General features: G+C 41.4%; 1 protein-coding gene across 1 annotated transcript; it reads left to right on the top strand.

The window, feature by feature from the left end:
* The first annotated feature begins 3,663 nt into the window (after positions 1-3,663).
* On the top strand, positions 3,664-14,456 carry LOC119286157 (clathrin heavy chain 1). Its single transcript, XM_037565508.1, has 30 exons — positions 3,664-3,843; positions 3,997-4,201; positions 5,326-5,414; positions 5,530-5,608; positions 5,726-5,853; positions 6,222-6,320; positions 6,404-6,512; positions 6,694-6,773; positions 6,856-7,083; positions 7,171-7,236; positions 7,764-7,880; positions 8,227-8,424; positions 8,541-8,657; positions 8,752-8,811; positions 8,938-9,024; positions 9,100-9,183; positions 9,273-9,407; positions 9,486-9,548; positions 9,620-9,724; positions 9,820-9,932; positions 10,021-10,273; positions 10,363-10,499; positions 10,582-10,860; positions 10,974-11,976; positions 12,111-12,596; positions 12,716-12,886; positions 12,969-13,154; positions 13,425-13,547; positions 13,619-13,729; positions 13,816-14,456. The coding sequence occupies exons 1-30, from the start codon at positions 3,799-3,801 to the stop codon at positions 14,005-14,007; spliced, it is 5,148 nt and encodes a 1,715-aa protein (XP_037421405.1). The 5' UTR covers positions 3,664-3,798; the 3' UTR covers positions 14,008-14,456.
* The last annotated feature ends 2,424 nt before the right edge of the window (positions 14,457-16,880 follow it).

The following is a 16,880-nucleotide window of genomic DNA, read 5'->3' as shown; positions in this document are numbered from 1 at the left end:
GGGGGGGCGTCCGCCCCCGGGGGGCAGCGCCCCCTAGGGTTTCCAACCCTAGGTGCCTTGGGCCCTTGGGGGGAGCACCAGCCCACTAAGGGGTTGGTTCCCACCCAACTACAGCCCATTAGGTCCTTCAGGGTAGGTGGACCCTCCCGGTGGACCCCCGGAACCCCTTCGGTGGTCCCGGTACAATACCGATAAACCCCGAAACCTTTCCGGTGACTGAAACTGGACTTCCCATATATAAATCTTCACCTCCGGACCATTCCGGAACTCCTCGTGACGTCCGGGATCTCATCCGGGACTCCGAACAACATTCGGCAACCATGGACATCTATTCCTTATAACCCTAGCGTCATCGAACCTCAAGTGTGTAGACCCTACGGGTTCGGGAACTATGCAGACATGACCGAGACATCTCTCCGGCCAATAACCAACAGCGGGATCTGCATACCCATGTTGGCTCCCACATGTTCCACGATGATCTCATCGGATGAACCACGATGTCAAGGATTCAATCAATCCCGTATACGATTCCCTCTGTCTATCGATATAGCACTTGCCCGAGATTCGATCGTCGGTATACCGATACCTTGTTCAATCTCGTTACGGCAAGTCTCTTTACTTGTTCCGTAACACATCATCCCATGACCAACCCCTTAGTCACATTGAGCTCATTACGATGATGTCTTACCGAGTGGGCTCAGAGATACCTCTCCGTCATACGGAGTAACAAATCCCAGTCTCGATTCGTGCCAACCCAACAGATACTTACAGGGATACCCGTAGTGTAACTTTATAGCCACCCGGTTACGTTGTGACGTTTGGCACACCCAAAGTACTCCTACGGTATCCGGGAGTTTCACAATCTCATGGTCTAAGGAAAAGATACGTGACATTAGAAAAGCTTTAGCAGACGGACTACACAATCTTGTGCTAGGCTTAGGATTGGGTCTTGTCCATCACATCATTCTCCTAATGATGTGATCCCATTATCAATGGCATCCTATGTCCATGGTCAGGAAACCGTAACCATCTATTGATCAACGAGCTAGTCAACTAGAGGCTCACTAGGGACACGTTGTGGTCTATGTATTCACACATGTATTACTGTTTTTGGATAATACAATTATAGCATGAACAATAGACAATTATCATGAATAAGGAAATATAATAATGACCATTTATTATTGCCTCTAGGGCATATTTCCAACAATCACTGCATCGCTCGGGCTCAGCCACCCACCGTATTCCAGGAAATCCCCGAAAATTTCTTCGCCCTCACTTCTACCATGATTTTTTTACGTCATGGACGGCCAAAAGAATGCCATGCAGGTGCGCCCCCGACCCGCCCAGGATGAAAAGTCATTTTTTGTCACAAAAGTAGGAGCCCACCACATCCATGATGATACATGTTTTTGTCACAATTATGAATTATCATCATGAAAGTGTCACATCCATGGCAAAAAAAGTTCTCGTTCGGGTTATAATGTCACGAATGTGTCTTCTTTTTATTATGGGACTCCTGTAATCCTAGGCCTTCGGTATTCTTATAAGTCGAGGCTGGGCTGGTTGATAGAACACAATCTAGACATCTCAGATCATACATCTAGAGACAATAATCTCAAAGTAGACCATCTGTACTTTGTACTCCATCCCAAAGCAATAAAACAGAAGCATATGTAGGGTTTTATCTCTTCAAAGAGCTCAGACATGTGTAAAAACTCGTGTCCTCGTTAGTCATTACCATCATCTCTAGACTCTTAGTTTGGGCCCCCCTACATGAGATGTATCGAATTTAGCTCCGTCAGGTTGCCTCTCAACAAACACTTTTCTTTAATGCCTTTTAGCTAGGCTTAGGATTTCAATGGTTTTCACATGAAAATAGGAATTTAAGAATAAAAGAGAGCATCAAAAGGCATATATCAAGCTTAACCCACTTCCTATGCATGGGCATCTTATAAGTCAACAAATTATTAGAGGAAGCAATCCCTAGCATAGGCAAGAGAGAATAATGCAACTTTAAAGCTTTCAACACAAAGAGAGGTAATTTAATAGCATGAATTTACATAACCTAGGATATTTTCCTCTCTCATAATAATTACATGTGGGATCATGATCAAACTCAATAATATGGCTATCACCTAGGATACTTTCCTCATGATCCATATGCACATAGATTGTATTATCCTCCAAAATTGTGGGATCAACCTTAGCTAAAGTCACTACCTCTCCAAAACCACCTTTATCAATAATTTCATAAAATTGAACACTCTCTAAACATGTTGGATTCTTTCTACAAGTCATGACCTCTTCAAACCCACTTTCAGTAGTATCATAATTACTGCGATCAAATATAGGCTCATCATTGGTACCAAATAAATTTTCAATGTCACAAGAACTTTCATAATTATCTCCCCAATCATGATCATCATAATGACTAGTAGGCATAACAAAATCATCCCCAATAGTGCCTACTAACATATCATCACCATTAAGAATAATACTTTCATCAAGTGTGTAATTATTTGTATAGTAAACTTTAAGGTAGTTTCCTCCATAAGATTCTTAGCTACCAACTTATCATTTTCATACTTGAATTATGAATTTCACCATGTTTATTCAAATCATATTTAGCATTTGATGAGCATAGCCAACTAACCTATTCTTTATTTACAGGCCCAAAGTATGTAGTACCTTTGAGAAGATCAGAAATTTCCATCTAGCACGATAAAGAAAAGGTAACTAAGCAAAATAGATAACAAGGAAGTAAAGTAATGGAGTGTAGGACCTGTGATTGTGATGACAGCTCCCCGGTAATGGCTCCAGAAAAAAGCTTGGCCTTACTAGGAGGTTGACAATAGCTTTCTTCGCTAGTATTACCTTAACTCCCCGACAATGGCGTAAAAAAGGCTTGCTTCCTCTCTACTAGGAAGTTGTTGGGCCTCCAAGTGCAAGTGGGTGTAGCAAGCAACAATTTCCCTTAAGTGACCTCAAGGTTTATTGAACTAACAAGAGCTAGGCAATTACAACCAATTATCAATATCGTTTTTTCTACACGTGATCTGATGGCCAAATTCACCGAGTGCGTGGGATAGACAAACGTGGTTCAGTTTTTTGGCCTAAATTTAAAGGCTGATGCCGGATTACATAGGCATCTAAAGGCTTGGAACGACTTATGACCCAACGACTAAAATGTTGGTGATGGTGTTCAATTTTAATTGTCCTATATATATTGTGAAATGCTTTATGATCCATCGTTAATATTTTTTAATTTTTTTTTGACAATAAATATTTCTTAAGTTGTTACCATTCACCGTTGGCTGAAGAACTCTCTCAACATTATTAGGTAACTAAATAAAGTTACTTCCATGTGAAGAACTTATCATCATTTCTCCGCAATAAATGAAAAAGAAAAGAGAACTTATCATCATCAATCAAAAAAGAATCCCCTAAAAAGATCAATAAAAAAAGAAAAGAAAGATACTTCACCATGACGAACTTTATTATCCGAAAGATACTTCGCCATGAAGAAGTCTATCAGTAGGTGCGTTGTGACTTAAATGGCGTTCGCAGTTATTCGAGAGATGGCGGAGGACTAATCGGGGAAACACCTCCAACGCACACCCTCCACCTCCACGACTAATTAAAATTCCCAAACACTGCATCGTCTCTCCCCCGTTGGTTCCAACCCCCTCCTTCCCTCCCTCTTCAGATCCGATCTCTCCAACACCACGGGCACACACCACCAGCCCTCCCCCGCCGTCTCGCTCCAGGGAGCTCTCGCCACCGCCGCCTGCCGCCATGGCGGCGGCCAACGCCCCCATCGCCATGCGTGAGGCGCTCACGGTAACTACAGCACCATCGCATATACCCGTCCATCATTCTTCTCTCTCTCTCTCTCTCGGAAGTCAGATCAGATCTCTGAGGAGGGACTAGCTAGGCCTTGCGACTTACTGATTGGTATGGCCGCCATGGCGGTGGCTTTGTTGCTGGTTGCAGCTGACGAGCCTGGGGATCGCGCCACAGTTCGTCACCTTCACCCATGTCACCATGGAGTCGGACAGGTACATCTGCGTCAGGGAGACCTCGCCGCAGAACAGCGTCGTTATCATCGACATGGCCATGCCCAGCCAGCCCCTCCGCAGGCCTATCACCGCCGATTCCGCGCTCATGAACCCCAACACCAGGATCCTCGCGCTCAAAGGTATGTGCCTCACTAGATCTCTATACGAGCTCTACGGGATCTCATTCTCATGACCGCCCGTGCTACAACTGCTGCCATCCTAGTCCAGTCACCGCGTCCTGGGATCTGGAATAGTTGGGCGACGATTTCAGCTTCCATCTCAGCTCAGTACACATATCTTGGGAGGGGGGCTACGGATTTGCTTAACTGAGATCAAGTTTTAGCTTGGCATCTGGTAGTTTTGCGTCTCAGTTGCATTTTGTGTGTGTTTTAGTAACACATTTACTGTTCGGATGATCTTGGGAAGTTGTGAGCCTAAATGTTGATATTGATACTTGCATTCTGCTAGTATGCAGAGCACACAATAATAGGTTGGTCATCTATTATGTGAAATTCAATGATAAATCTCGATGATTAGATGCGTTTTATAATAGTACAGCACATCCTCTAATGAAAGATCACACACCCAAAGTTTATTTAGATTAAAAGTGAATGATATATGCTTATCAGTTCTCTAATGAGATCTTAGTTTACATGTGCCTGCAAGTGATTAGGATTCGAAGAATGTATCTATTATGTTGATAATGTTACCATGGCCAAAACATTGAATCCCTTCGATTGAGCATAGTTTGGTCCCTAGGATGGGGGCCTATTAGAGTTAATATCTAATTGTGAGTATTTTTTTTGCCGATGTTCTCATTGAATTGATGCCTTCTCCACAAATTGGCTCTACGGTAGTTGCTTACTATCTATTTTTATTAAAGAAATGCCCCCTTGTTGTGATGGGGTGGAGCTTTGAATATAAAACTGAAGTCATTTGTTCTGGACCGTACACTAATCTACCCATTTGATGTGATAAATGATTATGGTGTTTTTCTGTGTAACATGCTTCCTTGACATCTCAAATGCAAGCAAAGTGATAGTGGCAAGAAACTGTTCTCTCATAATCAGTCTTACTTTAGTTGGTTAAGTTGGAATGACTGCTTTATACATCGACAGCATAGTGTATTGCTGCTATATGTTTGATGGGGAAATAATCTATAAGAACTGCATATTTCAGAGTCAGCCTTTACCATCTGTTCACCTCAATCTGAATATGACGGAGTTTACAAATAGCAGTAACAAGTTTTCGCAAAATTTTGCAGCCCAAATAGCTGGAACGACGCAGGATCACCTGCAGATCTTCAATATTGAAGCTAAAACAAAAGTAAAGTCGCACCAGATGCCTGAGCAGGTGAAGTTTCGAAGTCTTCTCTAGTTATCTAGTATATTTGGTAATTTTATTTAATTGATTATGTGCAATCTTACTTGACATATTATCTGACATGTCTTCTTGTCTACAATCACAGGTTGTGTTCTGGAAATGGATCACCCCCAAGTTGTTGGGCTTGGTAACACAGACATCTGTTTATCACTGGTCAATTGAAGGTACTCATCTGACAAATCACAGCTGTTCTCTGCTGAAGCACCATTTCTAGCTTTGCATGATTTCACTGTTATGTATAGGAACTAAGATAATTATTGCTTGCTGATGTTGGAATGCAGGAGATTCTGAACCCACCAAGATGTTTGATAGGACAGCTAATCTGGCCAATAATCAGATCATTAACTACCGTTGTGACCCGGCAGAGAAGTGGCTTGTGCTTATTGGAATTGCACCTGGTGCTCCTGAGGTATGCTCGCAAAGATCATTCTTAATTAGCATCATCATAACCTGATGCACTGTTGTTCTGTAATTGAATGTGATATGATGATCAAAATTCTGTTGTGTCCCTTCCTGCTATGGTCTGTTCTGTCCCTCTGGTTGTTTGACTATTCTTGGTGTTAAATGCTACTCCCTCTGTCCGAAAATACTTGTCATCAAAATGGATAAAAAGGGATGTATCTAGAACTAAAGAGGGAGTATAATTACGATTTCACAAATTTCCAAGTATCTAGTCTGCTATGTTGAGCTACAGGTGCAGCTGATGTATGCACTGAGTAAATGGTACTTTGTTATGCATGCTTCTTATATTCATGGGCTTTCTACTTCACCTAGCAGAGGCCGCAGTTGGTGAAGGGAAATATGCAACTTTTCTCTGTTGATCAGCAGCGTAGCCAGGCACTTGAAGCCCATGCAGCATCTTTTGCAACTTTTAAGGTATTAATCAATTAGTTTGTGGAGGTTATAATTATTAGTTCACTTCTAGTATTTGTCAACGGTGCTTTACTTCTCCTGTCCAGGTTCCTGGCAACGAGAATCCATCAACACTCATCTGTTTTGCCTCGAAGGCAACTAATGCTGGACAGATTACTTCTAAGTTACATGTTATTGAACTGGGGGCTCAGCCAGGTTTGCATAAAGAACCGCCATGTTCTATTTTTGATTATCATTATTTCTGCATTCCAGTCTTGTAAATGTGGCAGTATGTCATCTATCCACCGATGTTTTTCCTTACAGGCTACCCTTTCCAAGTGATTTTTTTTTCTGTTAGTCATTCTCTTTTTTTACCTTTCCAAATCATTTATTGCAGGGAAACCTGGTTTTTCCAAGAAGCAAGCCGATCTCTTCTTCCCACCAGATTTTCAGGATGATTTTCCTGTAGCCATGCAGGTGTATATCTTTTAGGTCCCACATGTAGTATACCCTGTTAGATATCACATATATCTAACTCGTTTTATCTTCTTTATTACAGATCTCTCAAAAGTATGGACTTGTCTATGTAATTACGAAGCTTGGCCTTTTGTTTGTGTATGACTTGGAAACTGCCGCAGCAGTTTATAGAAATAGAATCAGTCCAGATCCTATATTCTTGACAGCAGAGTCTTCTACAACCGGTGGATTTTATGCCATCAACAGAAGAGGACAGGTCTTACATGCCACAGTTAATGATGCGACTGTTGTGCCTTTTGTCAGCGGCCAAGTATGATTCTGGCATTTCATAAATTCTTCTGCTGATGCATACTTTAGATATTCCTTTTAAATTTCTAATACATTTTGGTTCATGCAGTTAAATAACCTTGAGCTAGCTGTGAATCTTGCCAAAAGAGCTAACCTTCCTGGGGCGGAGAACTTGGTAAGCTCCATAACTACTATGCTTTTTTGAATGATGTTTACATTTGCATAATTTGCTTGATTGTTGCCCATGCTTCTATTTTTGCATGTCTTTGTACGAGTTGAATCAGTATTTCCTTGCTAGATCATTTAACTATGTGCTAGTATCATTATGTTCCATAAGAGCGCGTGCCGACATGCTTATGCAATTTTCTCAATATGCACCTATGTTCCTGCCTAATAAGCACTTCTGAATGTCATGTCATTTTTTGCTTGTATATCTTGTTCCAGTAACCATTTTCTGTAAGTGGAACGTTTATGCAGTTCTGAATGAGCACTTCTGAATGTACTAATAACTTATAAATGTGCTTGTGCTGTGGGTATTTTAGTGGCTCACAAACACCACATGTACCGTTTCGCTTGCAGCCATGTTAATGTTAATTCTTCATATTGGATTTAAAATTCAAGGAATATTCCATTCTTACACTTGCCTATCTCATTTGATGTGTAGAGGGACTAACCACTACTTTTTGTTATTCTGAATTGCAGGTTGTGCAAAGATTTCAGGAACTGTTTTCGCAAACAAAATACAAGGAAGCGGCGGAGCTCGCTGCAGAATCCCCTCAGGGTCTTCTGCGAACCCCTGAGACTGTTGCAAAATTTCAGGTGCCTTCCTGTTCTTGTTGCCCATGAGCTGTTAATGTGAATTCACCGCCTTTTCACAGCTCATTTCCTACATTTATACTTTCTCAATGAGCCAGGCATTCTTCATAGCCCCAACTGTCAGAATTACAAAGTGTGCTTGATATCTGACCCTAGAGATCATCCTGCTCTTACGAAATTTCCAGCGAAGAGACTGCTGTGCTAAAATGCTTAGGGCTGTTTTTTTTCTTTAATTTAAGCCAATGGGTTCTGCTTACCACATGATAGAAATGTTTCATAGTTAACTGTTCCTCGCTGGAAAGTGTAGGTTATGCTTGTCTGACATGTGATTTGTGTTCATCAAATGCAGAGTGTTCCTGTTCAAGCTGGGCAAACGCCTCCACTGTTGCAGTACTTTGGCACATTGCTAACTCGAGGGAAGCTCAATGCTTACGAGTCCCTTGAGTTATCTCGACTTGTTGTCAATCAGAACAAAAAGAACCTTCTGGAAAATTGGTTGGCAGAAGATAAGTTGGAATGCAGTGAAGAGCTAGGAGATCTTGTTAAGGTAACATGGGTGCTCTGCTGTGTTTGTTGATTGCACAAATCTCATCGTGCGTCAGTAAATTTCATTCGCTGCCTGTGTCTGGATTGTTTACTAATCCAATCGGTACTTTGGTGTAGACGGTAGACAATGACCTTGCATTGAAAATATACATAAAGGCTAGGGCAACACCTAAAGTCGTTGCTGCTTTTGCCGAAAGGAGGGAGTTTGACAAGATCCTTATATATTCAAAGCAGGTATATTGCGTTGGTACTGCTGAATTCTTGTTTTTGGTAGGTAGTAGCCAGTTCAGCTTGAACATTGACTGTGCTGTCTAATTATCTCTTCCAGGTTGGGTACACTCCCGATTACCTTTTCCTCCTCCAGACCATCCTACGTACAGATCCACAGGTAATAAGATTGTTTAAGGCCTTTAAAGACAAACTGGGTTGTGGTGAAACATTTGGTACCTGGTTGTGGGGTTTATTCTTTATATGACTTTGCCTAACTGTGTATATCCTATATATTCTTTACCAGGGAGCTGTAAATTTCGCTCTCATGATGTCACAAATGGAGGGTGGTTGTCCATTAGATTATAATACCATAACCGATCTCTTCCTTCAGGTAGGTTTATATTTTTTTTCCTTTTTACTACGAAATTTGGTTGTACATCCTGCCTTATGCGTCTTTTGTTAACAGAGAAATATGATACGGGAGGCAACAGCTTTTCTGCTGGATGTTCTGAAACCAAACTTGGAAGAACATGCTTTTCTGCAAACCAAGGTCAGCATTTAGTTTTTATTTAATTGTGAATCTTTACAATATAGACCTCCCTGTTACTCAGTAGTAGCTTCTGTTTGAATTTATTTTAGGTTTTGGAGATCAACTTGGTGACTTACCCTAATGTTGCTGATGCCATCCTTGCTAACGGTATGTTCAGTCATTACGACCGCCCACGCATTGCTCAACTGTGTGAAAAGGCTGGTTTGTACTTGCGAGCCCTCCAGGTCCGTATCTTTGCATGGTTTTGGTTGTGATCTATCCTCATTGTCTTGCAGTTTAACAAGTCTTGTATTGTGATACAGCACTATGCAGAGTTGCCTGATATCAAACGTGTCATTGTAAATACCCACGCCATTGAACCACAGGTTTGTTTTCTTCAGTTATGTTTGACTGTCTATTTATTATTACCTGGCCTTTTAACAACTTCCTTTCATAGGCACTCGTTGAGTTCTTTGGAACCCTTTCAAAAGAATGGGCACTAGAGTGCATGAAAGACCTTCTACTGGTCAATCTGAGAGGAAACCTTCAAATAGTTGTGCAGGTAATCTTTCTGTGTTCCTTTACCTTTCGTTCTTGTGGTTTTGTTCTTCTTTCTTATCGATTCTAATCATCTCCAATCCTGTAACAAATCTGAAGGCCGCCAAAGAATACTCTGAGCAGCTAGGTGTTGATGGTTGCATAAAACTATTTGAGCAATTTAAATCTTATGAGGGCCTGTACTTTTTCTTGGGATCCTATTTGAGCTCCAGGTATTTAGCCCAGTTGATGATATCTTTCAACCACCATTGTTTTCTTAATGTAGCACACTTAAACATCATATTTCTTTACATCCAACAGTGAGGATCCAGATATCCACTTCAAGTACATAGAATCAGCTGCAAGGACTGGACAAATCAAAGAAGTTGAGCGTGTAACCAGAGAGTCTAATTTCTATGATGCTGAGAAGACAAAGAACTTTCTGATGGAAGCAAAACTACCTGATGCCCGCCCACTGATTAATGTTTGTGACCGCTTTGGTTTTGTTCCAGATCTGACTCACTATCTGTACACAAATAACATGCTCAGGTATATTGAAGGCTATGTACAGAAGGTATGTAACTCTTCAAACTTAGTTTATCTTAGTACTTCTTCTGATATACTCATTATATTAATGTCTGTTTCCCTTTATCTGGTTTGTAGGTTAACCCTGGGAATGCTCCATTGGTAGTGGGGCAGCTACTTGATGATGAGTGCCCTGAAGATTTCATTAAGGGTTTGATTCTATCTGTCCGCTCTCTCCTTCCCGTTGAACCACTAGTTGACGAGTGCGAGAAGAGGTTTCATTCTAATCATTGTCTCTGTACACTTTGCACATGCCTGCCTTTTTAGCTGGTCTCATTTCTTTGATCTTTTAATCAGGAACCGCTTACGTCTGCTTACACAATTCTTGGAGCACTTAGTGAGCGAGGGTAGCCAAGATGTGCATGTCCATAATGCTCTTGGGAAAATTATCATCGATAGCAACAACAACCCAGAGCATTTCCTTACTACCAATCCATTTTATGACTCTCGTGTGGTTGGTAAATACTGTGAAAAGCGGGATCCTACACTTGCTGTTGTTGCTTACAGGCGTGGACAATGTGATGATGAACTTATTAGCGTTACTAACAAAAACTCACTTTTCAAGCTGCAAGCTAGGTATGTTTATGGTTTATTGTCCTTTTGATGCCATGTAAATATGTTATTTTTCTGAATCATTATATCTGTTGCGTCATTGCTTACACGTTCAGTCCAATGTTTTGAGTTGTCAGGTATGTAGTTGAAAGAATGGATGGTGATCTTTGGGATAAAGTTCTACTGCCTGAAAATGAATACAGAAGGCAGTTCATTGACCAAGTTGTTTCTACGGCCCTGCCTGAAAGCAAGAGCCCTGAGCAAGTTTCTGCTGCTGTTAAGGCTTTCATGGAAGCTGACCTCCCGCATGAGCTGATTGAACTTCTTGAAAAGATTGTCCTCCAGAATTCTGCATTCAGTGGAAACTTTAATCTTCAGAACCTGCTCATCTTGACAGCCATTAAGGCAGACCCATCCAGGGTCATGGACTATGTTAACAGACTGGACAACTTTGATGGCCCTGCTGTCGGAGAAGTAGCTGTCGAGGCACAACTGTATGAGGAGGCTTTTGCCATATTTAAGAAGTTCAACTTAAATGTTCAGGCCGTCGATGTTCTGTTAGATAACATCCGAAGCATAGAAAGAGCTGAAGAGTTTGCATTCCGTGTTGAAGAAGATGCTGTTTGGAGCCAGGTTGCCAAGGCCCAGTTGCGTGAAGGTCTAGTCAGTGAAGCAATTGAGTCATTCATCCGTGCAGATGACGCAACACATTTCCTTGATGTCATCCGTGCTGCTGAGGAAGCTGATGTATACCATGATCTTGTCAAGTACTTGCTGATGGTAAGGCAAAAGGCAAGGGAGCCCAAAGTCGATGGAGAGCTCATCTTTGCATATGCGAAGATTGATAGGCTTAGCGACATTGAAGAGTTTATTCTTATGCCAAATGTTGCTAATCTCCAAAATGTTGGTGACCGGCTTTACGATGAAGAACTTTATGAAGCTGCAAAGATCATCTATGCCTTCATCTCTAACTGGGCTAAGTTGGCTGTCACCTTGGTCAAGCTGAAGCAGTTCCAAGGAGCTGTAGATGCTGCTCGCAAGGCTAACAGCGCTAAAACATGGAAGGAGGTCTGCTTTGCCTGTGTTGATGCTGAGGAGTTCCGTCTAGCGCAAATATGCGGTCTCAATATCATCATTCAGGTATATATAAGCTAGAAAATTTCTGCGAAGCAACAAAATTATGCTTCAACACATGTTTCTAGTTCTATAAAAAAATCTTCAGAGTCCTGAGGCACTTTTATATAGTTCTTTCTGATATGCCTTGTTTTGTTTAGGTTGATGACTTGGAAGAAGTGAGTGAATACTATCAGAACAGAGGATGCTTCAATGAACTTATTTCTCTCATGGAGAGTGGTCTTGGACTTGAGCGTGCGCACATGGGCATCTTTACAGAACTTGGAGTCCTTTATGCTAGATACCGCCCTGAGAAGCTCATGGAACACATCAAGCTTTTCTCCACCCGGCTGAATATTCCTAAGCTTATCCGTGCTTGTGATGAACAACAACACTGGAAAGAGCTTACGTACCTATACATCCAATATGATGAATTTGACAATGCTGCTACCACTATTATGAACCATTCTCCAGATGCATGGGATCATATGCAATTTAAGGATGTTGCCGTTAAGGTTGCAAATGTTGAGATATATTACAAGGCTGTGCACTTCTATTTGCAAGAACACCCTGATCTCATCAATGATCTTCTCAATGTGCTTGCGCTTCGCTTGGATCACACAAGAGTTGTAGACATAATGCGCAAGGTTTGCCTCAAAATGAATATTTAATGTCGTATATGGGATGATTATGGGAAGGGTCTCTACTGGTGTGTCTGTTTTATGTTCTAATCTAGAAGTCTGAACTATTTTTATTCCATTTATAGGCTGGTCAGTTGCATCTTGTGAAACCATACATGGTTGCTGTTCAGAGCAACAATGTCTCTGCTGTCAATGAAGCATTGAATGAGCTTTATGTTGAGGAGGAGGACTATGAGAGGCTCCGTGAGTCGGTTGACATGCATGATAACTTTGATCAGATAGGTCTTGCCCAGAAGGTACAGTAAATAAATAGACGAATATGTAATGCTTGTTAATGGCGTTATTGTTTTTATAATCAGTTTCTTAACTCTTGATCAGCTTGAGAAACATGAATTGCTTGAGATGAGGAGGATTGCTGCTTACATTTACAAGAAAGCTGGCAGATGGAAGCAATCTATTGCCCTATCGAAAAAAGACAACATGTACAAGGATTGCATGGAAACATGCTCACAGTCTGGTGACCGTGAGCTGTCGGAGGATTTACTTGTCTATTTCATCGAGCAGGTTAGTGAAAAAAAGCATTTTATGAGTGCGCAAACTGTGCTAATATTATTGCCTTCTTAGATAATTGCAGCAGATATTTTCTTTCGTGCTGGTTTTAGTGCTGTGATCACCTTTCTAAGATTCCCAATTCTGAGTGTTGCATCCTGTGCATATCAACTAGCTAAGAGTAGATAAATCCAAGAAACATGCAAATTAAGAACTAATCTGGTAGACCAGTGTTGTCTGTGCAGTATTGCATTTCTAATCAGTAAGCATCTCTGACTATTGCAGGGAAAGAAAGAATGTTTTGCTTCTTGCCTCTTCATTTGTTACGACTTGATTCGTGCGGATGTTGCTCTCGAGCTTGCATGGACAAACAACATGCTGGACTTTGCTTTCCCCTACCTATTACAGGTATATTAAGTCTGTTTGCATGTTTGGAAATGTTCAGTTTTGTTATAATAGCATTCTTGCTATGTATGCAGTTCATCCGTGAGTACACAAGCAAGGTAGATGACCTGGTGAAGGACAGGATTGAATCGCAGAAAGAAGAAAAAGCCAAAGAGCAGGAAGAGAAGGACGTTGTTGCTCAGCAGGTAATATAAAGCGCTCTTCTTTTTGTTCAGTGTCCTGTTATTTGTTCTTAAGCAGTTAGCATGACAAGTTGTGTTTTGTTATACAGAACATGTACGCTCAATTGCTCCCTCTCGCCTTGCCTGCTCCGCCTGGTATGGGGGGTCCACCTCCTATGGGCGGCATGGGTATGCCTCCTATGGGCGGGATGGGTATGCCTCCGATGGGTGGGATGGGTATGCCTCCGATGGGTCCTGGTCCGATGCCGGCATATGGGATGCCTCCAATGGGAAACTACTGAGTTGGCTTTTGAAGAACATAGATGATGTCGATTGTTTCAGTCTTTTTTTACAGAGGGAGCATGAGGATCCCAAAGGTATCTTTCAAGTTGTAGATTGATTTGGGCTATTGGTTGTTTCAGTTAATATTCTTTTGGTACCAGGGCAATTTTGGCGAGCAATATTTCTAGCCGAGGTAGAGTAAATTTACTGGTTGCTATATATTATGATCGGGTAGGATGAGGATGAGATTAGGTTCCAGCTGAAGAATGAGAGGTGGAAGACTGGTACCATTTGTATAGCTTGTGTGATAAAAAGACTAAGACATTTTGGGTGTACACTCCTCCGTGTTGGTGTTGCCACCCGTGAACATAAACACTGCCTGTATGTTATATGTTACACTTTGTGTTCAGAGGTTTGGGTTTTGTACCTGGAAGAATGCTTTTGTTGAACGACACGGTGTATTTGTATCTGTATTTTGGTAGTGGTCAGCAGTTCTCCTGAGCAAACTTGGATCTTTTGCTCCATTTGGACGTTGGATGAAAATTATTTGACGGTGGCGATGATGTCTCGTCTTTACTGTACTTGTAACCAGCCGTAGTAAGCTTAAACTGGACAAAGATGATACGCGAAGAGCTTGGAAGTTCTTTTTTTGGGGAGAGAATGTCAGCTTATTGATCACAGAAAGTATACATTTAGAATGTATCAAGAGCGTTCTTCCTTTGGTTAACTATTCCTACTGTACTCGGGTCGAAAGCTGATAACGCTTTGTATTACTTCCGGGCTGGCCAAGCCGACCGAACGGAGAAAACACCCTATCATCATAATAATAATCAGTCAAAGGCAATTCAATATCCAAATCATCATAATAAGAATAGGGCCTCGATCAGAGTTTCATTCTTCTGAAGGTGAGAAAAAAGATCGTTACACATGATAAAAGTGATTAGAATAAGCACACAACTGCACTAAGTATGATCCGTGACAAACCATCAACATGACTAAAGAGACTAGACGAGACCAGCCAAAACTTTGATATCGGAGATTACCGTTCCAATGCTTGAGCGATCCGCTATTTGAGAATGAATCCTTTGAATGATGGAAAGACAATCTGAAGCAAAGATGGTACCCACAAAATGTCGACGGAGCGCTGGTGCTTCAGCTAATTCCGGTGTGGTGACCTCCTCAATATTGACCATGACTATGTCAACTGGCGGCGGTACCCATTGAGACATCGACAGGTTTGAAACAATTCTGCACAATCAATTCCAAATACGCTCGTCGTCCCATCGACACGGCAAAACAACGTCTGGCGGCGCGTAGGATGCGCAACTGCCTGCGTCCGTGTCTGGTTGCGCCGCCCCCGTGTCTGGTTGCGCCGCCTGTACGTTGCGAGCGACGACTTAAGCTTTGGTGGCCTTGTAGAGTCTGCTGCTCGGCGACAAAAGTTGGGGTTCGCCGCGACCATGGCCGTCACGGTCTCCTTGCTCGCGCGCTCGGACCAGTCGGCAAACCGACCCATGTTGGATTGCAAAACATGTCCAGACCATTTGATCTAAATGGTTTGAGGGCCGGCGTTAGAACCAACAGATCTGGAGACACAAACTCTCGATCACTTTGTAAGCATCAAATCAAAGGTCATCAAGCAGAAATACACTAAAGAAACTTTATTTAAACCCGCAATCACCGCAACCACCTTATCAGTATCGTCGGACGGAAAAGAGGAGGGAGACGGAGGCAACGGTGCTTAGGAAAGCTCATGGCGGCGGCTCTGGTTGAGAATCCTTGGGGTGATTCGAATTGTTTTTTCAGAGGTATAGCTAGACTTTATTGATCATAGACCACATGAAGTGGTATAAAAAATGATTATGGGATGGATCAGCCAAAGGTGTCGTCCCTGATCAATACGAATTGTTTTCTTGACCCTGTGGTGGTGTGGGTCCATTTACATTGACCGAACTTAACCTGGCCCATTCCATTTATTTTAACATGTGAAAGGTAAGAAGTTGCAATCGAGAAGGGCTGCCACAAGTCGAGTAACTTATATGGAGTCAGTCAATGAAGGTGATGAATGACTGACTATGATCGATAGAGCCTGGAACTAGTCGGGACACGTAACAAAACTAGATACAGTGCAGGGGACATTGCATTCACATACCATGGGGGAATCAAAATAATAATCACATTTTACCTACATGTAAGTTGCCTAATTTTAAATTTAGGTAAGTCGATTTTCTATTGTTGATTCTTTTGTTCAGATTTATGTTTTTTTTCCTTGTATTCTTTTATAGCTTCTTAAACCGATTTTTGACTTGCCCTCGTTTTGGGGTAAGTCGATTTTTTCTTAGGCTGAATTTTTGACTTGCCCCGTATACATTGCCTTTTCTAGGCGTTGGGGTGTGTCTAGAGCACATCTAGATGTGCTCTAGTTATTGCACATCTAAGTGAGTGAATCATGCATAAAGAAGAAAAGGAAAAAGAAAAAGAAAATATCCACACGAATCTCAACGTAAGATCAATGACATAGGACTTAGATGTGCAATACTTATGGCACATCTAGATGTGCTTTAGCAAAACTGTTTTGCTTTGCTTTTTATTTTTTGGGGGATTTTTCATAATGGGTATTTTTGGATGTTGGATGAGTAGAATTGTATATAGCAAGTATTATACAATATGGATGTAAATTATACTGTTATATACTTATTCTTTGCATATTTAAAAACTGTAATTTCAGTGCAATATCATGTGCAAATTTTTTATATGTTGTTTATTTATATCCACCACTAATTCATTTTTTTAGGAAACTTGTTTTTTTAATAAAATTTCACTATTATATGCTTATTCTTGCATTATAAAAAAATTGCAATTTCTATGTAAATTATGTGCAATTTTTTCCATT

This window comes from Triticum dicoccoides, chromosome 4A (assembly GCF_002162155.2).
Source record: "Triticum dicoccoides isolate Atlit2015 ecotype Zavitan chromosome 4A, WEW_v2.0, whole genome shotgun sequence".
Lineage (NCBI taxonomy): Eukaryota > Viridiplantae > Streptophyta > Magnoliopsida > Poales > Poaceae > Triticum > Triticum dicoccoides.
Note: the sequence above shows the minus strand (reverse complement) of the source record. Positions and strands in the feature narration are given on the sequence as shown.

Coding starts and splice junctions, on each gene's coding strand:
- LOC119286157 (XM_037565508.1), top strand. CDS start 3,799: ATGGCGGCGGCCAACGCCCCCATCGCCATGCGTGAGGCGCTCACG. Junction 8,658..8,751: donor TCCTTATATATTCAAAGCAG/GTATATTGCGTT, acceptor TATCTCTTCCAG/GTTGGGTACACTCCCGATTA. Junction 9,184..9,272: donor ATGCTTTTCTGCAAACCAAG/GTCAGCATTTAG, acceptor AATTTATTTTAG/GTTTTGGAGATCAACTTGGT.